The 23,878-nt window shown below is 46.7% G+C and overlaps 1 protein-coding gene across 4 annotated transcripts in view; it reads right to left on the reverse strand.

The window, feature by feature from the left end:
- Positions 1 to 227: 227 nt before the first annotated feature.
- Positions 228 to 23,878, reverse strand: part of ADAT2 (adenosine deaminase tRNA specific 2) — a 109,671-nt gene continuing 86,020 nt past the window's right edge. For 3 of the 4 annotated variants that reach the window (XM_069235120.1, XM_069235119.1, XM_069235117.1), the window contains 3 exons: positions 6,387 to 6,493; positions 2,443 to 2,515; positions 229 to 1,930 (listed from right to left, as the gene is read on the reverse strand). In XM_069235120.1, coding sequence (XP_069091221.1) covers positions 1,899 to 1,930; positions 2,443 to 2,515; positions 6,387 to 6,493 — 212 coding nt within the window. In that variant the 3' untranslated portion in view covers positions 229 to 1,898. Of the gene's footprint in view, positions 1,931 to 2,442; positions 2,516 to 6,386; positions 6,494 to 23,878 lie in introns of all 4 variants that reach the window. The other variant, XM_069235118.1, reaches the window with a different exon arrangement.

The raw sequence follows: 23,878 nt of genomic DNA on the forward strand, positions 1-23,878 counted from the left end.
TGTCCGAAACAAAGGCTAAAGTCGATCACAGTGGGTGACAAGATACAGATGGCGGAGGGGGCCCGATTCAACACTGCAATTATGAACTGTCGTGAAAAATGTTAACTTCTATTAAATAGTTTCAAACGCGGTGCGCCCAAGCAAGTCTCGTTACTGTAAAGCACGGATTGTTGAAATCTTCAATCTCGAAGTAACTTTCAAAAAATAAAAACTCGAGCTGTTGTTTTGACTGTTTTTAGTATTTATTTTCAAATAGTCTTTTTCCTGACATTTAACTAAATACATGGTCAAAATTGTCATAACAAATATTGGACCACTTCCACGAAAATACTTTTGCTCACTTCATCTACAAATTGAATAAACACAACATTCATGTCAGCTAGCACGAGATTTCCTAGTGGGTGTAATGCTCTCATGGAACTGGAAGGCCCTCTCCTGGACTGACTACATACTGTGCGTGGATGTAAACTATGAGCCAAGTACAGCAAGATCCCTCACTGCCTTGCGAATATAGTCTTTCTCTGAACCTCTGACTCAAATTGGAAAACTGCATTTAAGCAAACGATGCTAAAACTAAAACGCGCATGAAGTTTTTTCAATGACAAAAGTAAAACTAAAAACAAAATAGAAGGGTACAAATAATATTCATTTATTTAAACTAAAATGGAATTGACGAGACCCTTTAATTTTTTTCCTCAAGTGCTCCTGACTGTCGATTCATCATCGTGTCAATACCTCTCGTGGGGAATCTGTTAAAACAAACTTTAAAAACACACAAAAGCAAATTTTCTACTGCAACGTCGGAGCCTGCAAACAAGGTGAGGTAAATTGACAGTTCTTCTAAGCTCTACAGATTTGGTTACATCGTGCGCTCCAAGACGCCACTCCCATTGCATATGGTCTTGACTCAGCGCGGGATCAGTTACCTGTAGGCTGCCTCCATTGTTCCTATCTCGGAGGCTCTTTCCAACATCACTGCTAGAAGGTGGCATGGTACTCACCGTAAACTAAAGAATACATAGCTAAAATGGTCAATTTAAATCTCCCATCACAGCAGACTGCCATTGGCTGTATGCTACCAGGACAAGTTTACAATCTCTAAGGGGCGCCATCAGTGCCACACTGCAATGCCACTCATGGTGGGTGGAGGTTTCAAGTTGGCCACCATGCAGTAGCTTAAGGCTCTACATCTTCACTGTCTTTAGGCACTTCATCCTGAAAAATGGATATGGAGTTATAATGAATAACAGACCACTGTAAAACCCTTGTGGATCTCCTGCTCTGTGGAAGGAGCTATAAGGCATTATCCAAATGAGAACAGACTGCATCACTTGAATCAGAAGAGGTGTTCCTTCCACCATCTCATACTTTAACCCTTAAGTATGGAAGAAAACAGAATCAACATGCTGATCTTCCGCTCATCACTGATGCAGCTGGGATGAGGTTGAAACAATTTCAGAACCTTACTTTCTAATCAAGGATATTATTTAAGTTTATAATGAGAAAGCTTTTCAGCAGAGCAGGGGACTGCGCAGTACTCCCATTCATACACAACAGAAAATCAAAAGTATTTTCTTTAAATCCACCACATGCTTACGACTATGCGAGTGCCAGCATTAGCTGCCACCAGAGAAGCAGATTTTGGAAGAGAACAACCCTGGCTCTGCAAAAAACTAAGTATATGACAGTACCTAATGCCCACGGCCCTCCATGTCTGTGCAAATATTTACACAGGTGTGATCATACCTATACCAGTTGTCAACCATGGTCACCTTAAAACAGTATCAAAACCATCAAACACTTTAAAATTGCATCACAGAGCAAGATCATAATATGGATCAAATCTGTCTTCACTGAAGAGTATCGGGAATTGGCTCAGCATGAGGGCAGCTTGCATGTCAGTCTTTCTTCCGTGCTTTGGATTTCGGGGCTGATGAAAAGGAAAAAAAAACAAAAAAGAATGAATAGTAAAATCAAGGAGCACTGCAAGAAAGTCTTCCGATACAACAACCCTTCCGACTCTAATAGAATTTACAGTTTTCCGTCACTAGGTCTCTTATTTCGTCTAGTGGAGTAACAGGTGTGCACTAGGGGGCATCCATGAAAAGAGGGAGGGAGTAAACTCAATCCTCCTGCCCAACTGCAGTGTGAAGGACTTGGTAGCACCCCTCCCCTCTGACTGTAAAGTTCTACATCTACCTCAAGCCAAAGGGAGTTGTTGCCTCAAAGATCAAGTCATCTCGTCCGCAGGAAACCACATCCACCTGCTCTTCAACAAACTATCCTGGGTTCATGCATCTACCACTATTGCTCCATCAGAGAAAGGACTAAACCAGATCATCCTACAGGGCAGCCCTCAGCGCTACAATCCTCAGATTTTGTTGCTGACCGCACCTTTGACTGGGGCTAACATTTACGAGGAAAAAAATGAAAGCAGCTGACCATTCGGGTTTTCTTGTTTGTAGAATGTTTTCAACATTTCCACAGCTTCCTCAGCTCGGTAGCCGCCAATGCACTGTTCAAAGAAAAAAGGCCACAGTCATGGAGATAATTAAATTACTGAACCAATTTACTGATGTGAAAAACACACTATCAACTGGTATATCCCAAGAAACAACTGCTTATGCTTATGTGGTTTTGTTTGTATAGCGATGATTAATATGAGGAGTCAGAGGTGTGTAGGCACTGCACAATACCGGACCAGAATACCTCAACAGACGGCTCTCCTACACCCTGACCCGGCATCTCCACACCACCAACCTCGCCCTCGCAACCGTCTCACGCGTCCGTACGACTACAACCAGCAGCAGATCATTCTCGCACCTCGCCGCCAAGATGTGGAACACTCTTCCCACCCACCTGCGTCAGATCAAAGACCTTCCTACCTTCAGGAAACGTCTCAAACCCTGACTGTTCGAGCAGTAGCAGCACCCTCCTCCTCACCCTCCCCCACCTCACCGCCTTGAGACCCTCATGGGTGAGTAGTGTGCTTTACAAATTTCTGTTTGATTGATTATGAGGCTTTCAAATGAATGTCACAAACATGCACAACAAATGAATCAGAGGTATTTTCTGTGGCAGCAGCTACCACCAGAGAGAGACACTTCTGAATGAGCCCTCTACCAACAGGAATGCTGCAAGTGAAACTCTTCAACTACTGATAACCACTTCTAAGGTGTGACTAAAATAGAAAAGTAGGGTATTTTGACGCCTAAAATGTATTCCCGGTGACTTACATCTATTGTTTCCAGTGCGTTGATAAACAGGTGTATGGCATAAAATCACCAAAGTTGTAAAACATGATTGGCTTAGATCCAGGAGCAACTAATACGATCTGTAAATGTGTAGTTTGGTTTTTGGACAGAGCATTATGTAGGTCCTAGTTAACCAATGGTAACCGTGGCGACCTAATTGATTTGTAGATTCTGCAGGAATGGCTCCTGGGATATAATTTATGTTTTGCAGCTTCACATTTTTTTATTTAATTCTGTTGAATTTTAACTGTAGTATCAGTACTGTGTTCTAAATTAGTTTATAAGGTTACTTTAGATTACTGTTATTTTGTGTTGCAAAAAGAGTTGTATTCAAAATAAAGCCAAAATACTTTCTAAGAGTTAAAGCCAATTTATGTCATCACAAAATATGTAACACCTTTAAGCGTCCATGGCTAAGAAGAACAAATCTGATTATTTCTTGGAGGTCATTTACCTTTTATTTCAGAGGCTACAGTCTTAGGTCTGGCATTAGCCAAGACCTTTTGATTTTACTAAAATTATATGTATAAAATACACAAATGCGCTTTCAGCCAGCTTTCTTCATCCGTTGGTCTGTTATCGTCATTCACATTTTGCTTCTGCCCACTACAGCTTACAACATACGACAATGGGTCAGCCTTCTTCAGCCAATTTGAGCGAACGCATTTTGTTCATTCACAAGGAGCACATCTGCACACAAGACAGTTCCTTTAATTGCCAGAGTTTTTATTTTTGCCTTATTATTACTTTAGTGTTGCCTTTACGTTTAAATCCTGATGTGGTAGAAGAACACTTTCTACCAGCTCTTTATGGTGCTTTTGGTGTGACCATAGGGCATATTCCATTTTTATCAGTTCCTGTCTCCAGCTGATGCTGATGTAAACTTCTTTTGGCCTTTATCTGAATGCTGCTATTTTCACAGCATACGACATAGTGCCCATTTGAACCTGTTCTTTATAAAGTTACCCTCTTTTTAGTATCAATGAAATTCTGTGAATTTATAAGTAGAGTCTATGTCATGCTGGTATGTATTTTAATTGAGAACTACAGTTATACTTGTAATCCATTTTAGACTGTTTTTTCATTTGTAGGTCTTTGTAGCTAGGTTTCAGTGTTCTTCTGTATCATTCTTTTGGAGAAATTTAACTATCTTTAATCTGTCTGTTTATCTATCTACCCGTCTGCCTATTTACCAGTTTTATCTATCTGTTTATCGATCTTGGTCTACATAATTATCAGTCTGTCTGTCTATCTACCTGTCTATCCAGCTATCTCTGTCTATCTACCTCTATGTCTAACTACCTGTTCTTCTGTCTGTGTACCTGTCTATCGATCCTGAAGAATGGTTGCCACGCCTCCGGTGGGCACTGATTTCCCATCCAGGCCAGCCGCTGTCAGGGTTCCTTAATAAGTCGAGCCCGGGCCAGTAGTAAACTGCTCCATACGTGTTTGCACCAAAGTGGACTGGGCCGGTTTATCCTTGCCCATTGTAGCCCTCCCTGGGTGTGTTCACAACAGCAGAGGAAGCTGGCTCCGCAGAAATCCACCATCAATTGTAGTGGTCGCGCCACCCCAGGCTCCTGGACCTCCGTGCCCGAGGCTCAGATCGATGACCACAGCGTCAGCACCACCTGGGCTGCAGTAGCCTGTCAGCAGCTATATCCAGTCAGTGCGCCCACGAGGGACCACAGAACACACTCCGCAGTGATGCAGGCGCTGAGAAGTCCAAGCGAGGGCTATCAGGGAGCCACCACAGCAGCCACAGATCCAGGCCGGCACGAGATGCCCTCTTCAGCAGACCCAGGCTGCCAACCCAGACCCCATCGGGACTGACAGCCACCCCAGTGGAGTCACCTGCTTGCCTTTGCCCCACAGCCCCAGGTTCCACAGGGCCGCTGGGACCAGGTCTCACCTCACAGCACAGTCACAACATCAACAACTGCCAGTGGTACCTCAATACTACTAGCATATAACTGATGGATCCTCTTGTTTGGAAGGGCAAGTCAATTACAGTCAAAGCCCCCACTTCTCATCTCTTTCCAGTGGAAGGTGGGCCCTCTCCAGCACTCGCAGGAGGTCAGTCTGGATGGCTCGGAGTGGAGACGTGGCCAGTAAGGGCTGAGAGCCCAGCACCCCTGCTCCACAAACGCAACTCCCATCCCTCGCCGGTAGGTCTCAGGGTCCCAGGCTGCCTGCATAGGCCAACAATCTTCCCCTGTGGCTCCTGCTCAGTCTCTTTCTCCCCAGGGTGGCACAGCTCCCAGGCGCCCGCCTCCACAGGCCAACGTCCCACTCTCTCAGTGGGCCTGCGATTATCCCTGCATTCACTGTCACCAAGCACTTCCAGCCGCACTCGCCTGCTACACTGCACCGCAGCCCTTCCTGCAGTGCTGGTTCACTTCCTCTTGTGTCTTTACTGCGTACGGCCGCGGGGGCACGGACTCTGGGGAGATCCCAGTCCAGTCAGCAGCCTCCCACCCAGGCCAGCCGCAGACCCTCCGCTGCTGCACCAAGGTGCCGCCCCGCCTCCTCAGCGCCCTCGGACGGCCGGCTCTGGAGACCCCGATCCAGCCCCAAGCCACCTCTTCCGCTGCGGCTCCACCGGTCAGGGCTTCAGCTACCGGGCCGCACCAGTGCGGTCTCAATACCAGCGGATCGGCCTTCCGCTCCCTCCACAGCCACTTCAACAGTGTCCACAAAGCTCCAGCGCAGACACTAATCAGGAGCTCTCAACAACTCCCATCTGCCATTTAAGGGCGCGTGCCGCCTCGTAGCAAGCGGCGTCTCACGTGTCCCCGTCAGCCCCGTACGCCGGCTCAGACGCTGTCTGGGCTGCACAGAGCTTTCTACACCCGTTTCGATGCAGGGCATAGGGCGAGAAGGGCACTATCAGAGGCAGATGACGGAGGGCTCCGGAGCCCTATTAAAGTGCGACCGCCATCTTGACACCTCAGCCACGCCCCCCCCCCCCCCCCCCTGTGTGATCAATTATACGTGTGTGTTTGTATGATATCCAGTGGTACTTCCTATATATAAGAAGAAACCATGTCTCAGAAAATAGAAGTTTAGGATGAAGTTTATACAGTGTATTTATATGTAAAGGATTTCCATCACAAAAATAAATACGGTTACCTCAAATGGAGTCCCGGTGTTAGGTAAATAATCTGTAGCGATATTCAGAACGGAACCACAACCCCCAAATCGATCATTGCGACAGCCATATATGACAAGTGGGATTTCTTAAGGCAATTGTTAAGATCAATAGACAAAAAAGGCATAACAATCAATAGCCTCTGTAGGTAAAGAAGGAACGTCTTGTGAAGCATTATCAAAGTACCTGTGATATTCATGGGCCTACACGCATGAAAGGTATACTTCCACTTGCCAGTCGGTAGTGAATTATGAAGCCTGACCATTTAGTAACATGCTGCAGGGACTAGGTTTGAGTGCTGAAAGACACAATTTTTTGTCCATTTAATACTGGAGAAAGAAGAAACGGGAGAAAAATGGATCTGTATAGAAGGGACCTCTACTGAGTGGTAGGCTGCTCAGTAAAACAGCAGTGGAGTCAGCATGTTGATGAGAAGGATCTTGGATGCAGGGCAGTCGTGTTTGCACTGACGGAGGATTTTCTCAAGGAGACTTACATTTCTCTAATACCAAAACCAAAAAAACAGATCTTTGTATTATGGAACCTTCAGCCCCATATCTTTGTCAAACGTAGACAAATGGGTTTTGTCCCAAATCGTTCATCCACAACCCATCTGAGGACGTTCTCTCACATACTAGGGCAGGAAAGAGACAAAAAATAGGACAAGCTTGTTGTGAACTTTGATGCACAATAAGCTATTGATTGCACGGAATGACGCCAAGGCATGGATGAAAATGTGCCTGGGAGAGGACTCTATCCAAACGGAAAATTGGTTGTACAATGAGTACACACCCGTGTTGAATTGTGGAAATTCCATACTGCAGCCCTTCAAAGTGCTGAGAGGGAGCAAGCAAGGATGTCCCTTCTCTCTCCTGCTATTTTAGTAGCTCTATGGCCGTAGGCCAATCTGAGAACATAAAGGGGATTGACATAGCAGCAGAAGAGCAAAAAATAATGCTGTTGCCATCATGGTGACACCAGTAAACTGAATACCATTAATACCAAAATGAACCTGGTAATCTCTTTATTTTCAAAGTTTTCTAGGCACAGAATAAACTTGAAGAGTGAGGTGTTACCCATAACTACAATCCAATGGGCTTTGTAGCTTTAGATCTGCGATTTACCCAGCTAACGGCTCTGAAGTTCAGATCCAGTGTAACTTTCCTATTACCATCTTAGTGCCTGCTAGAGGGGGTTACAGAGAAGCACTGCTTAGCAAACGCCAGTCTCGTATAAACAAATCTATGGCAGGACGGGAGAAGAGGATTACGCTACTTCTTTGTTCGTTTTATTGATAGCAGCCAAGTACAACTACTACAGACTAAGGTGGTCATTTTGACATTGATGGTAAAAACCACATACTGCTGCGGTGACGGCCACCAAAATACCGTCACAGCGGCTACCATCCGTCCGCCATAATATGAGCACTGCCGGACGTCTGCACAAGAAGGGTGGAAATCCAGCAGTGATCCTGCTGGCGGACGGTGGTAAGCTGGCACTGCTACCACCAGCACTGCCACGCCAGAAGAACTCTGCCAGCCGTATTATGTACATTAATATGGCCTGGCAGTGTTCTGCTGGTGGGGCGCTGCTGGTGGTAGCAGTACCCCTTCCCGTTCCCTGTGGGACAACCTCCTCGCCAGTCAAGATAAGTCGGGCATCCGATAGGGGAGGGAGGTGGGGGTGTTTTGTGTGTTTGTGTCTGAGTGTGTTAGTGCATGTGTGAATGCGTCTGTGTGTGTTGTGTAGTTTGCATGTTTGTATGCGTGAGTGAATGCGTGTAAGAATGGTGAAGTGAGTGCGCGTCTGCATGTCAGTGTGATTGTTTAAGAATGTGTGTCAGTATGTCTGTAAGTATGCGTGTATGAATGCGTGAATGTAGTGTGTATGAATGCATGTATGCCAGTGTTAGTGAATGGGTGTATGGTTGGTGCATGTGAGTGTCTGTGTGCGGGTATACGGGGAGGGAGGTGTGGGGCGCTGTGACTGGTGGGGGGGGTGATGTGTGCATGTTTGGCTGTGGGGTCAGTTGTGTGGTGTGTCTGTGGGTGTATGGGGGTTGGGGGGTGTTTGTGGATCAGAGGGGGTGAGGGTGTGTGTGTTGATCGGAGGGGTTGGGGGTGTTTGTGGATCAGAGGGTGTGTGGGTTGTGAGTGTTGATCGGAGGGGGTGGGGGGAGTTTGGCTGGAGGGAGGATGGGGGGCGTCTGGTGAGTGTTGGGGGGTGGGGGAGCTGCCTACTGGTGACAGGGAAGGAATTCCCTGTCACCGGTAGGGCCTATCGCCGTGGCTTTCGTGGTGTTGCTAATGCCATGAAAACCACTGTGGTAGGCAGGCTCATAATGCCGCCGGTGGTACTGTGCCGGCCGCCGGGCTGGAGACTGACATCTCCGGCCCGGCGGCTGATACTGCCATGGCAGTATGAGTGGAGAAGTGGCGGGTTAATGTGGCAGTATGTACTGCCATCCGAGTGTCAGTACTACCTCCACATTAACACTCACCGCCGGGGTCATAATGACCCCCTTAATTTCCCATAACAACCAGGCAAAGAAGTAATAGGAAAAACAATAAACAACTGATCAGCCAGTCACTGGATCGTCATAGTCCTATGTTTCTTCGCTGCTTGGCAGTCGAGTTAAGTGCCTCCAACCTCCTGGGTCTCTTTGTACTCACTTTTGGCTTGTTATTGTGGTTATATAGAAATTTGACCTTTATTGCTTCCTGTGCATCCGCAGTAATGTTCCTCGCTCCTCCGTGGCAGCTATAACGTAGTCTATTGACATTTTAGTGTATATGTGTTAGGTGGCCGCAGGAGCACTAGACGCTGCTCCCGTGTGGCTGCCACCCAGTGTTTGTTTAATTATTTAATTTATTTCACCTGTAGCCGTTGTCGCGTGGGCTCTCATTATTCTAAATGAGACTACTGGATTTCTAGGTAGCAGGGTCTATAACGGTGTGGGGGACTGAGTCTAACCCACGTGTAAAGAACTCTGTCACCCTAAATCCGTTTTTTGCTCCGGCTAACTAGCAGTGCCTCATTCCTCCCATTTGGAAGGAATGATTTGGCAGCCGAGCGCATGACATCTTTGGAACTTCTCAGGGAAGTCGTGGTTACTCAGATCCAAAACAACTCTCTTATTTCCAATATGATCTCATATACAAATGACAAAGACAGTATAAGTTTTATATAATGTTTTAATAAAACGACTGTATTTTAGATATTAAGGCGTGAGCCGCAATAACCAGAACGATACAACACAGTAGGATTGTAATAGTTACCAGGAGAGTAAAACATAAAAACAAAGCTATCATATTGTCAAACAGTTTCTACTCTCCCTCTGCTTGTTTTATCTAGAGCACAGCATGTTAAGCTTCTAGATTGCCTATTAGAATCACTGTGGATACATCAGCCCTCATACCTGAGCAAAGACCTGTGATCTTGGTTCAGCATCTGCAACTAGGCAGTCAGCGTCAAGTTGTGGTTCCCTGGTCGGAATCTCCCTCTTGCGTGTATTGGGACAAGGAAGTGATTTTATAACTAACATGTCATCGTGATCACAAAATGTCCCTACGCAGGAATGCCAAGTCTAAACTCTTACCACGTCTATCGGCAATGTACCAGACTGTATCCTTGACTGAAGCACAGAGTAAATATGTTATGGAGAACTCCAGTGCTGAAGTAGGCAAAACAGTGTGATATGAATAAAAAACAGCACCGTAGAACTGGCTATTTGAAAAATAACAGTACGAAGCCTAATAAAAAGCATGTAGAGCAAAGTGCACAGAGGCACTAAGCTGTCAGCAAATGAATAAAATATATTCAGGGCAAAGTGCACAAAGGCCTAAAGCCTGAAGCTAAAGCGCAATGAATACGTAAAACTAACCACACTACACCGTTTCAGCTATTGCGGCAGTGGGAACGCTTGTCGCTCCTTCGCGGCTGCTTTCAGGTGTTTTCCCTGATGCGCTTTGGTGCCTGGGACCATTACGGCACCGGCCTCCAGCCACTAGAGGGCGCCACTTCAACACACCTAGTGCGTCACTTTCATCCTGACCGGTGCGCTCATTTTGAATATTCCTTTCAGCATGGCCAGCCGGGATTAATGTCTTAATTGTGCCCCCGCACACCTGGATCAGGTGAGTCCATAGCCCCTAATACGGTTGTGGGCTAGTGGTGTCCTGCAGGGCCTGCTCCCTGTCATTAGCTCTTTGGGCCCCTCTTCTGCTAGGTAAAACCCAATATACATTCCTCATTACCTAGGCACCCCCCCCCATTTCTGCTATCAGTGTTAATAGATAGTTGTTTCTACCAACATGAGTGATATTGAGGACTCATTTGTGGAGGAGGAGGCCACTACCTACCTCCCCATTGATGATCGGTTTTGTGAGGTCATGGACGCCTCGACTACCAAAGCAGTGACCCTGGCAGTTGCCACCCCTGGATGTCTCAATGCAGTACGTTGACCCCTGCTTCAAAGCCCTCCACAGGAGGGAAGTGGACCTTGGGCTGTCCCCCTTCTCCCCACACAGTGCCCCGTCCAGCCGCCACCATTGTTAAAGATAAAAAAGGACCCCGTATCTGGCATTGACCTGGATGCCCTTGCTAAATTAAAGCGCTCCTTTTGAACCTGTGAGCCTCCTGAATCCTCAGACGCTGCTGAGACAGGCCCCTCAGGTCTTCAGCCTCTGGCTGCGCCCTGCAATCTGGAGGCCTTTTTGGCCCCTCTCATGACATCAAATCTCCCTTGGGCTCAGACGGCGAGCAACAGTCAAACTCACACCCCTGGTGCCCTTCTACAGACCCCCTTTAGGAGAAGGCGGATGAGGACTCCACCCAGGGGCCCTCAGATATGCTTGACCCAGAAACCCTCCTGCACCCCCATTCCTCTGAATGGTTTTCTGCAGAAAAAGTTGTGGCCTACGTCACGGGGCATCTCGCCAAGCCGCTGGACAAAGAGGTCCGTTATTGCCTCTGAGTGGAGCGTCCCCGCCCTTCTTTGGAAAACAAAGTGGCTCTCAACCCTGAAACTGATGAGTGCATGACCACCTTTTTGAGGAAATATATAAGAGACCCAAAGAATGGGATTGACTGGTCCTGGAGGGCGTGCCAGGACAAGCTTTTGGACTTGGCGGGCCCCTCACAAAAATCTTGAACATGGCAGAGGACGCCAAAGTGTCAGGAAACCTCATTTCCCCAGAAGTCCTCTCGGAGTGGGCCCAACGGGCTATCATTCTTTTGGGGAATGCAAATTGTGCCATCCCCATAGAGCGGCGTCAGTCACTCCTTATCAAGACTGACCCTAAGCTGGGGTACTTAGCCATGTCGGAGACTGACCCAGTGGCCCCAGGGCATTCCCTTCATATGTGAACTGGTAAAATGTGTCCAGACCTTCAATTCTCTTGACAAAGCGAAGTCGTCTATAAAACACATTTTTACACCTTGGGTTTTCGCTGGGGCTGGTCGAGGAAGGGGGAGTTCGGCTGGCAGTGCTAACAGCACAACCTCTGCCACAGCCAAAGACCCAAGAAGGACCGCTATCAAGACGCCTCCAGTTTTGGCAGCTATTACCCCATGCATGGTTACTCCAGGCATCAAGGGGCAAGAGGAGGACGACACAACAGAATTAACCAGGGATCCAATTCAGGTGAGTGTTCATATTCTGCCGTACCAGGGGCTAGGGGACAGACCACAACCTTTCCTCCACAATGGGCAATCTCTAACGTCCGACACCTGGGTCATCCACACGGACAGGGATTCCACATACAGTTTTATGTTTCCCTATGGCAGAACAAGGCCCCGATCCCTTTGCTTTTTTTCTCCAGCACACACTTCCTTGGTAGACAATGAGGTCACAGACCTTCTCCTACCCACCCCATGGGCTTTCTAAGAAATATTTCCATTGTGGAAAAGAGGGTCAGTGGGCAGAGGCCAGTGATCAATTTAAAGGAATTTCAAAATTGGGTGATGTACCGACATTTCAAAATGGAGGGCATTCACTTACTCCAGGACCACCTCCTTCTTAATGACTGGCTGGCGCACCTGGTCCTCAAGGACGCCTACCACAGAGTCCCATTCTCCCCCCTCCACTGTCACTTCCTTCAGTTTCTTTGGCGGGGAAAAGACTTTCAAATTCACCTCTCTCCGTTCGGGCTGTCCTCCGCTCATAGTTTATCTGGACGACATTGTTTCCATGGACCAGTGCCCTCCATGTCTCTCGCTTCATCTACAAATGGTGGTCACACTGCTGGAATCCCTGGGCTTCATCATCAATCAGCGGAAGTCCTCCCTTGTCCTGGGTCAATCGTTGGTGTTCCTAGGCTCCGTTGTGAACTCGGGACAAGCCACCCCCAGCCTCCTGTCCAGGAAGATGGCCAAGATCAGGCACGACCTGCGTTGCATGGCATCTCGGCTTTCCGCCTCCCTACGGAAACTAGCAAGGGTGGTGGGCTTTTTTTCCTCCTCGATATAGGCAATCTTTCCGGGCCCCCAGCACTATGGAGCTCTTCAACGGTTGAAGACGTCTCACCTAAGGAAAGGACTGACATTCTCAGGCGGTCCCCCTTACTGAGGACGCCTATAAAGAGATCCAGTGGTGGCTGACTCACATGGAGGCCTGTAAAGCTCGAGTGATCTTCAGCTCCCTTCCTGATCTGGTCATAGAGTCTGATGTCAGTGGGTTGGGATGGGGGGCAAGTTGTGGGAAGTTCTTCACAGGAGTAAAGTGGTCCGCTCACGAACGTTCAATGCATATAAACTGTCTTTCAGTTTGCTGCTGGACCAAGGAGGGAGCACAATGATGCATCCTCCTCAAAATGGACAACGTGACAAAAGTCCACTACATAAATCATCTGGGAGGAACTTGATCCAAGAATTTAGCAGACCCAGCTTGCAATTTTTGGGACTACTGCCTTCAGAACCAGATAGCTATCTCAGAGGAACACCTTCCATGGGCAGCCAACCAAGTTGCCAACTAGCACTCTTGTCACCCCAGGGACACAAGCATGTGGCGTCTACATCCTTCGATTTTCCGACTCATTTCGGATAGATGGGGTCCATCTCAGTGGATCTTTTTGCCTCCCGCCTGGATCATCAGCTGTCAAAGTTCTTCAACTGGTGCCCAGAGGCGACGTCCACAGATGCTTTTCTGCAAGACTGACGACAGGAACACAGCAATGTCTTCCCTCTATTCGCGATGATCATGTGACTATCAGCCCAGGTCAGACGACAGAAAGCGGACATAACGCTGGTGACCCCGATGTGGAGATCACAAGCCTGGTTTTGAGTCCTTCTGGAACTTTCTTGGGATTCTCCAATCCTTCTACCTCAGTTTCCAAATGTCCTGCACGATCTGGAGGGGAATCCCCCATACCTTAGTTCTAGAGAATTCTCTGGCTCTTATGGCATAGAGGATTACAGGAGATGTTGGGAAGTCCAGGATCTTTTGCGACAGGCTGCGCCTCTCCTTTCCAAAGCATGGGCAGACGGCATTACCAAGCGCTACCGATCGGCATGGTCTTGATTGTTGGCCTGGTGTAGTACAAGACACCTGGATCCTGTGGGCGTGGACGTTGTCCACATCCTAAACTTCCTCGCCTATTTGACCTCTGAGGGCTTGGCGCATATAACTATCAACACTTTTAGATTGGCAATCTCGTCAGGCCAATCCTAGGTGGGCGATTGCCCAGTATGGGAGCATCCACTGGTGTGTAAGCTTTTATGAGGCATACACCTATCCATTCCCCCGAGCCCAGATACTCAACAGTATGGGATGTTAACAAGATCCTCAATCTGTTTCAATCTTGGCCATCTAATAGTCTCTTTTCCTGCAAACAACTGTCGGCTAAACTAGTCTCACTCCTCTGCCCACATGTATCAGATGTCAGAGCACTGAATATTACGGGTAGAGTATTTACCCCAGAAGATGTTTCTTTCCGTATTTCTAGAGGAACGAAATGTGAATCGAAATTGGTTAACTACCCTTCTTTTCCAGATTCCCCCAGTGTGGCAAGATGCCTCAAGGTATACAAAGCCATGTCGAGGAGGTACGACCTTGTTTTACCTAGGCCGTTTACAGCATTCCCCTCTATGAGAATTGCCCGATGGGTCCGATAGGCCATGCAGGAAACGGGCATTGACACAACCATATTTGGAGTACAGTCTGTCAAAGGAGCTATGTCCTCCAAGACATTCTCCCTCAGACCTTGCCTGGAAGATATCCTCAACGTTGTGGACTGGTCTTCTGACTCTACTTTCAAGAGGTTTTATTTTAAGCCAGTTTTCCAGCATTGCTTTGCTGGTGGTGAATAAGCTTTAAACCAGCATAATCCTCACCTCCGGTCCTGCCAGAGAACGAAAAATGTCCTAGCTAATATGAAGGAAAGTTTCAATGCTATTAAGGACACTGAGGCGAGGATTAATCCACCCGGATTGCTTCTTCCAACACCCACCAAGACGATACTAACCATCACTGAAATAAAGCATGGATCTTTCTGCTAACTGAATCTTATGACATTGTTTTGGGTGGGAGCGTGTGTTAATGGCTGGTAGAATGTTTTTCGTTAAAAATGGCCGGATATGGTTTCCAGTTGTTGTGTAGCCATTTTAGTTATAGCTTCATGCACGTTATTTTAACATACTAGGCCTGCCCCTGTGCACTTAAACCTAGATATATTTTATTCGGCTTTGCTTTATTATTGTTACAGTAGCCACTTTTACGGTCTTGTTTTATTTTTTCACTAACTGACTGTTTTTGCCTAGGCCAGCACTCTATTCTCAAACAAGACATTCTTGCTCACTCTGTGCTTCTTCCAAGGCTGCAGTAAGATAGGTTGCCGGTGAACGTGGTATAGGTTTAGTCTCTGACATTCATAGAAAATACACATCCTTACGTAGGGACATTTTCTCAGAACATCAGCTGTTTTATTATAAAAACACTTCCCTGCCCCTTACACGTTAGAGGGAGATTCCAGCCAGAGAACAACGACTGTTTGCTGATTGCCGAATGCTTCGCTACAGCTGTCTTTACAGACTTCAGGCCTTTGTTCAGTTATGGGGGATGATGTCATCCCAGGGGAACCTAAAGGGCAGAATTAGAGCTTAACACAATGTGCTCTATCATAGCCTAATTCCTACCTAGCATTATTTTAATGTTTCACTCTCCTTGTCACAATCTTAATCTTGTCATGCTGTATCGTCCTGGTTATTGCAGTCCAGCCTTTGCTATCTAAGATGCAGTCACTTTATTAAAGCATTAATGAAATATATACGGTCTCCGTTTGTCATTGTGTATGTGAGACTAATGTAACTGAGAGAAACGGACGAGACCTGAGTGACCACGGCTTCCCTGAGAAACCAGTTATGTCATGCGCTTGGCTGCCCAATCATCCCTGCCCTAGGGTAGAGAAGAGGCACTGCTAGTTAGCCGGAGCAGAACCCGGATTGGAGCGACAGGTGTCACCTGTAGTGGGTTAGACTCAGTCTCCCAGGGCTGGTGATTCTGCCACTCGAAATCAAGTAGTCTCATTAGAATAATGAGAGCCTACGCGACAAAGTTTCATATACTTTGTTCATCTTCTTATAGGATCTGACGGGCCAAAGCAAGGTTAAGGATGACTCTACGTTTGCACTCGCAGGAAGAAAAAGGAGGCAGCAACAGGGGCATAGGACTATGAAGATCCAATGACTAGCTGATTGGTTGTTTATTGTTGTTCCTATGACTTCCTTTCCTAGGTGTTATGGGAAATGAAGTCTATTGTAGTTGTGCTTGGCTGCTATTATTAAAACAAAGGAAGGAGCAGCAAAATCCTCACCTCCGGGTCCTTAATAGAACTGAAACTTTCCTTCACATTAGGTAGAAAATCTTTCATTCTTATGATGTATCAACATTAAATGAGATTTACTGACTATGTAATAATTCTGTTCCAGAGGGAGTATTGTTTAAAGAAGAGGATGGGAATCTACTCAACATATCAGAATAAGCATTGGAATTACCTAGAGACTTGGCAATTCCAGATTTACAACTTACCGGTGTTATCCTAGCTGACAGAAAACACATTAACACTGGTTTTATTTCTAATAACGTCCCAATTTCTTTGACACATGGGTTTTTCACAACTGCAAGTTCTTTCATGGAATTTGGCTAGTCTGAATTCTAAGTTATCCAATCCAGCATTAGAAGCCTTTACAGTCTACTACCAAATAAGCATGTTTCAAGAAACCTGGGCGACTGTGCCAATGTAGCGAAAAGGGCACTTAACATATAATGTTGAGGCTTCACCTTGAAGGCAGCTCGCCTCCTCGTGGCCTACTCTTCTTGGTGAAAATGTAATTAAATTGTAGAACCCATCAGTTACACATAATATCACCAGATATCACAGCATTAAAATAGACAGTACAGTATCAGCAAATGGGCTTTCTGTGATTGTTTACAACATATATACGACACATACACGTAATTGAGGACCACTTTAATTTGTTACAATAAGAAATATCTAAATCTGATTGCTGGGGGTTATAATGTCCCATAGGAGCCACTTAATTGTACGAGTGTCCTAACGGAATGGCAGGATGAAGCCTTGGGTAATCCTGGTCAGCCGCAGAATTTTAGCTGTCCACCCTGACACTAGCTCATGGCCTACTTTCATGTAATGGTTGATCAGGGTCCGTCATCAAAAGGGCATACATATTTAAGCATGGTAGTGATGGTACTAGAATTGACTACATACTCCTAGATGTTAAATTACTCTCCAAGACCTGAAAATCATCGATGGAGAAGACAGTGACCATATTGCCCTTGATTTAGTCCCGAAAGATGTGGCAATCCATGACAGGCTATATTAAATATTATCTCTAACACAGAGCAATAGTTGAAAATAATTGTAGTTCTATTATATGGCAAAAAATTATAGAGAAACAAGGGGTTCTGCAGGTTTATATGCAGCCTTTGCCTCTTTATTGGGACTGTATGACCAGCTAGAAACAGGCCTGAAGCCAATTAGTGATGTACATCTTACACTTTTCTTATCCAGAAAGGAAAAATATTGTTTCCTTAAGCAGAGAAGCCTGTGCTCCAATAATAAAAATATATAAGCTCAGTGGCTTAATAATGATTGTAGAATTGCTAGAGGCAGCTGTTAAATTCCAAAATGGACTTACAATAAAAAAGGCTAGGAAACATTTTAAACATTTTAACATATTCAGATCATAGCAATGAAGAAATGAGATGATTCTAACTGGCATGATCTACTCGAGGCAGCAAAGAAACAATTGCTTCTTTTGGCATATTATTGCACATGGTAGCTTGCACAATTACACAAAATAGAGAATTACTTCCACTGCCAGGTTTGCATTTGTAAGTTTTCTAACCTCAATACTGCTCCTCTAGCATTAGATCATACATCTTTACCCCTACTCTATAAAAGCCCTGTTGATGGTGAACTGATTAAATTCCCATTTTCTGAGACATCTAAAGCTATAAAATGCCTAAAGAGTGGTAGAGCCCCAGGACCTGTTAATATCCCTGGGGATCCTGTTTGCTTGGAGCTCACTGTATGAGCACCCTATTTGAATTTACTCACACATACCATCCTAGCGGTGCAGATATTCCTGCCACATGGAGAGGTGTGGAGATTATACCAATATATAAGAAGAGTTAAAAGGATGTTCCTGCCTAGCTTTAGATCTAAAGTCAGTACGATACACTAGGACTTTTGCTTCAACAAGCTACATTCGAAGTACATGACCCTTTTGAGACAACATTTGCTGGTGGCATGAGCTGTGGTCTATGCTGAAGGCTCTAGGTGTACTGAATAATTTGTTATCAATTTTAATAAGAGTCCACACTGATAACTACGCCCAGGTTTGTTTGGGAGCGAACGGAAAGTGACAGATCATATTGCCATCCATGAAGGGGTTAGACAGGGTTGCGTATAGGCCCCTACTTTATTTTCACTCTAAATTAACAATGTAATTGAACATATTAATGACAGTAGGAATGATTACCCTAAACCTGACTATTATAAAATTCCACCTTTGTTGTTTGCAGATGATACACTGTTAGTACCTAAAACCCCAATGCAAATTTTAAGTGAATTCTTGAACTTCTGCAAATAACAAGGTTTGTAGATCAATATCAAAAGAATATATGAACTTTAATCAGTGTAATCATATAAATGGTGGACACTGTGATAGCAAGGGCCAATCACTTTGACTAGTTGGGAATAAATATTTTGAAAACATTCTTATTCTTCCTATTTTTTTTTTTTTTTTAAATGTGTTTTTATTATTTATTATCACACAACAAAGTTACACAAATGAAAACTGTCAATGAGAATAACATTTGCAACAGGTGCGTTCATCACGTCGCCCTAGACGGCTATTGTACCGGGCCTGGGCTAAGGTGCACTCCGCCCGCTCCCGCGCCACTGCCAGGGGGTCCGTGTAGCCACGAGCCGGGGTAGGGGGGGATAGTCCGGGCTAAACATCATATTAAAGCATCCTGTTGCACTAAACAAAAAAAAAACAAAAAAAAAAAAAGGAAAGGGTTTTCTGTGAGGGGGGGATGAGGGCCGGCGGGGGAAGCGGGGGCAGAGGAGGAGGGGAAGAAACGCGGGCGGGCGATTGGTCATGAGCCCCTTTATGTGCTGGTGTTATTACTGGTTGGTAACCATCTGTTAGGTTATACCAGCTTCATGCAGACGCCCCCTACTCCTGTCCGCTTTTATATATATATTTTTGTTCCTTATCGTTTTTATTTATTTGTTTATACTTCTACGCCGTTTTGTCACACTAGGTCTCCTGCCTGTTTACTTTTTTGTTATTTATACTTGGGTTAGCTTTGCGGTTAGGTTCAGCTATGTGATATTTTGCTTCCAGCCTGATGTGGGGTGGTTGCGCGCTATCCCTGGGGGGTTGCAGCTATTTGGGACTGTATGGTGCGGATTTTAATGTTTGTTGGGGGAGTGTTCAGAGCGGGCGTTCGTCATCTTTTCTTTCTATTATTGCAACAAAAGAGTTCCAGGTGTCAAGACCTTTGACCCGAACGCCCCTTGTTGATAGGAGCTGCAGCGTGCCGGCCTCGGCCCTGGCCCAGAGCTGCAGTTCCGATCGCCATTGTTCGATGCCCGGCGCAACTGGGGCCTTCCAGTGCATGGCTATAAGGCGTCTGTACATCACCAGCGCCAGCGCTATGCATCTTAGAGTTTGTTTCCGTTTTTTGAGGCTTGGACCTATACCCAGCAAACACAGCTCCGGGGTGGGGGACAGTTCAACAGCTGTCCAATCGACAAGCAGTTCTATTATGTCTCCCCATACTTTCCGGATTGGGGGGCATTCCCAGGTCATGTGGTAAAAGGTGGCTTCGGGAGTGGCGCATCTGGGGCATGTTTGCTTTGATTGGGGGAACATACGGGTTATTCGGTGAGGTGATAAGTATGTTTGATGTAAATAATTAAACTGGGTATAGCGAAAACACGGGTTGCGTGATACTTCTTTTGTCATTGTCAGCGCATGATTCCATGCGGGTTGTGACAGGGGTTCTGCTAGCACTGCATCCCATTTGTTCTTTGATTGTACTTGTATATTTTCAACGCAGGAAGTTAAGATTATGTATGCTCTTGATACATTTATTGGGTCTTCTATGCTACCTAGCAACTCATGCAGTCTGGGGGAGACATTTGGTTCAGAGTTTTCATTGTTCCAGCAAGACCGTAGTGTCTGACGTACTGCTCCGTATGCTATAAAGCTTCCGCGCCCCAGTTCATATTTATCAGTTAGTGTATTGAAAGTTAGGAGGCGTCCTTCATTGTAGATGTCGCCGATGGTGCGTATTCCCTTTTCTGGCCATCTGTTCAGGCCAACTCTAGCTGCTATGTTGGCAAGTTTCGGGATGGCCAAAAATGGTAGCCTGGGGGAATATTGTGGTGTTTTATTGTTCATGAGCACATGGTGGCCCCATATCCAGTGCGCAGTTTTCAGTAGTATGTTGCGTGGGTGTTTGGGGGATTCACGATTCATCAGGTATTGTATTAAGCCCATGTTCCCTAGAGACGAGATGATCATCTGTGATTCAGCTCCGTCTGGACGGCCTAGCCAGGATGAAATCCATTGTAACTGGGAAGCTGCATAGTACATTTCGAATCTAGGCGCTCCCAGTCCACCCATTGTTAGTGGTTGGTGTATTTTTGATAATGCCACTCGTCGTCTTCCGTTGCCCCATACGAGATTTATTAATAGGCTATTCAGAGGTTTAAAGAAGGAAGCTGGTAGAGCCAGTGGGAGGGACATGAAGAAGTACAACAATCGGGGCAGGATCACCATCTTCGCTATGGCTACTCTGCCCATCGGTGACAGTGGGAGTGAGCACCAGAAGGGCAGGGAGCCTCTGATGGATCGGACCGCCTGCCCCAAGTTGCCGTCCCTGAGGTCTCGTGCGTCGTGGTAGATGTTTACACCCAAGTATTTGAAGGTGGTGTAACACCATTTCAGTTCGCCAGGGTTGGAGGGTAATCTGTGTGCTTCAGGGACAGGGCACATAGGAAAATGCACGACTTAGACCAATTTACCTTGAGCCCGGCCAATGTGCCAAACCTGCGCAGTAACTTCAGCACTTCAGGTAGGGATTCTTGGTAATCTCGTAAGAAAATAAGTGCATCGTCTGCGTATAGTGACACTATGTGGTATGTGTGGTCGTCTCGGATGCCCCATGCAGGGGCTACCGCACGTAGGTGAGCTGCTAAGGGTTCAATTGCGAGGGCGAATAAAAGCGGGGATAATGGACAGCCCTGTCTGGTTCCTCTCTCTATTTTAAACGGTTGCGAAATCGTGTCGCCCGTTTTAACTCTTGCAGATGGGTTAGTGTAGAGTACCCCTATCCATCTGATGAATGTTCAGCCGAAACCCATACGGCGCAATGTTTCCATCAGAAAGGGCCAACCCAGCGTATCGAATGCTTTTTCTATGTCCAGTGAGACTGCCACTTGAGCATAGTCGTCCGTTTGTGAGTTCGCCATTAGGCGCAATAAGTTTCGGATATTACTAAATGTGCTCCGGCCAGGTATGAATCCAGCCTGATCACGATGTATCAGGTCCGGCATACATGGGAGCAAGCGGTTGGCTAGCAGTTTGCCGAGTAGCTTGCAGTCTGTGTTCAGTAGTGATAGTGGTCTGTATGAACGTACATCCAAAGGGTCTCTCCCCGGTTTAGGTAGCACTGCTATCAGTGCTTCACGGCATGTGTCCGGTAGTTGTCCACACTCTAGCGCCTCAGTCAGCATCTCTAGGTATGGGGTTAGTGTTTGAGTCGGGAACATGCTATAGTATTCAATAGGCAGTCCATCGTTGCCTGGTGCTTTGCCATGTGGCAGTTGTTTTAGGGCCTGCTGTATCTCACTAATATCGATCGGTCTTTCCAGGTCTGCAACCTGATCGACCGTTAGATGATTCAGCTCGATATCAGTAAAAAACTCATTGAGTGGTGTTTCGGGTGGGGGAAGGGGAGCTTTGTATAGTGTGCTGTAATACTCCTTGAAGGCTAGGTTGATATCGGCCTGGGCATTTACTATTAATCCTGTTTCTAAACGGATGGCTCCTATGGGGGATTTCCGGCCTCCGTTGTGTATGAGCCATGACAGTAATTTACCCGATCTGTCACCTTCAGCGTGGTTGCGAGCTATGTAGTGGCGATAATCGAACAGACCTAGTCTTCTGTCAGCATCGTGCCATTGTGAGCGCTTCCCAGCTAGTTCTGTTTGTGTAATCTCGCCCATGGCGAAGTCATTCTCGAAAGAATGTACTTCCTTTTCTAAATTACTAAGCTCGCGTACTAGTGTTTGACGTGCACCAACTGTTGCTGAGATGCATGTTCCTCGAATGACTGCCTTGTGTGCGTCCCATTCTGTTGATCTAGAGCACGTTGTCCCCTTGTTTTGGGTGAAGTAAGAGGATATGTGTGTGGCTAATTCTTCTCGAAACGGGGGGTCTTGTAGCAATCGGGTCTGGAGGCGCCAAGTTGGGATGCATGCGCGCAGACTGCCCCATCGGATATGAGCGATGAGAGGGGAGTGATATGAGATTACCCTGGCGGTGTAATCGGCGCTTGTGATCCTGTTGGTAATGTCTTGGGAAGTGAGGATAAGGTCTATGCGGGTGTGGAGGAGGTGTACTGGGGAGTAGTATGAGTATTCGCGATCGTGGGGGTGTATGTGCCTCCAGGTGTCTGTGAGACGGCGATCTGCCATCCATTGACGCAGCATCTGCGAATTTTTAATTGTTGGGGAGGCTGCTATGGGGGGGTGTGATCTATCCGTGTCTATATGTGGAACGCAGTTCATATCCACGCCCCAGATGCATGTAGAGGGGAGGTCATTTGAGAAGTGTGAGATCGTTTTGTGTAGGAATTCACTTTGTCCTACGTTCGGGACGTAGAGTCCGTTCAGTGTTACTGGTTCCCCGTCTAAGCGGCCTGTTAAATGTATGTACCTGCCCTCTATGTCAGTGACGCTGCGCTGTATGGTGTACGGGACCCCGGGGGCTATCCATATCAAAACCCCTCTTGCAAATGTTGAATTTCCCGATCCGTAGACCTGTCCGCCCCACTTCCATTCCAACCAGGGGATATCAACGGGGGTAATGTGCGTTTCTTGGAGAATGGCTATATGGATATGGTGACGTTTTAGGTGTGCGTGTATCCTATTGCGCTTTCTTATGCCCGCCATTCCCTTAATATTCCACGTCATTATGTTATACGTTGGTTCCTTATTTGTCATGTTGAGTTAGGTTGTTGCACACCTGTTTTTGTGTACAGTGGGGCCAATCCTGTGACGCGTCCAGAACCTTCCGCTAGTCTAGTATGCGCATCCCGCCCACGAATTCCCCCCGCCACCCGCCCCCGCCCATTAGCCCCCCCGGGCCTACAAAATAACATTATCAAAAGAGAATAATAAAAGTGAGAGAGAAAGAATAACAGGCAAAAGGATATTTCGGGTAGAGCCCGGAGATAAACATAGTGGCACAACTGGTGCCTAAACTGCAAACTGCGAAATTAAGTTCCATTCGGGAGTGACTGGGGTGTCGGAGAGCGTGGTTTTGGTATAGCCGGGCGGGTAACGACCCGTCTCCAGGATAATTTTGTCCCTGCGCGGTCCAAGTTGTAAATTCGTCCGCTTTGATTACCCTGTTAGTCCCAGTCAAGGAAGCAGGCGGCCAGGTCCCATCCCAAGGAAACCACCAAGCCTCGCACTAGGCCGCAGGAGGGCGGGAGGTCGCGTGTCCCACTGCCAGACTCGCGTTGGTGGCACAGATCGTGTTCACTCCTGAGGCCTAGAGATCATCCGCAACGCGCGGAGTAAGGTCAGGGCCGGCCAGAAGGAAGGAGGAGGATGCACTGGATTCCCCACCTGGGGATCCGCTGTTTGTAGCATCTGTGTCGCTACGGGTTTTGGATTGTGGTCGGGTGAAGGAGCTAGTCTCCCTTAAT

The sequence above is a fragment of the Pleurodeles waltl genome, chromosome 5 (assembly GCF_031143425.1).
Source record: "Pleurodeles waltl isolate 20211129_DDA chromosome 5, aPleWal1.hap1.20221129, whole genome shotgun sequence".
In the NCBI taxonomy this organism is placed as follows: Eukaryota; Metazoa; Chordata; class Amphibia; order Caudata; family Salamandridae; genus Pleurodeles; species Pleurodeles waltl.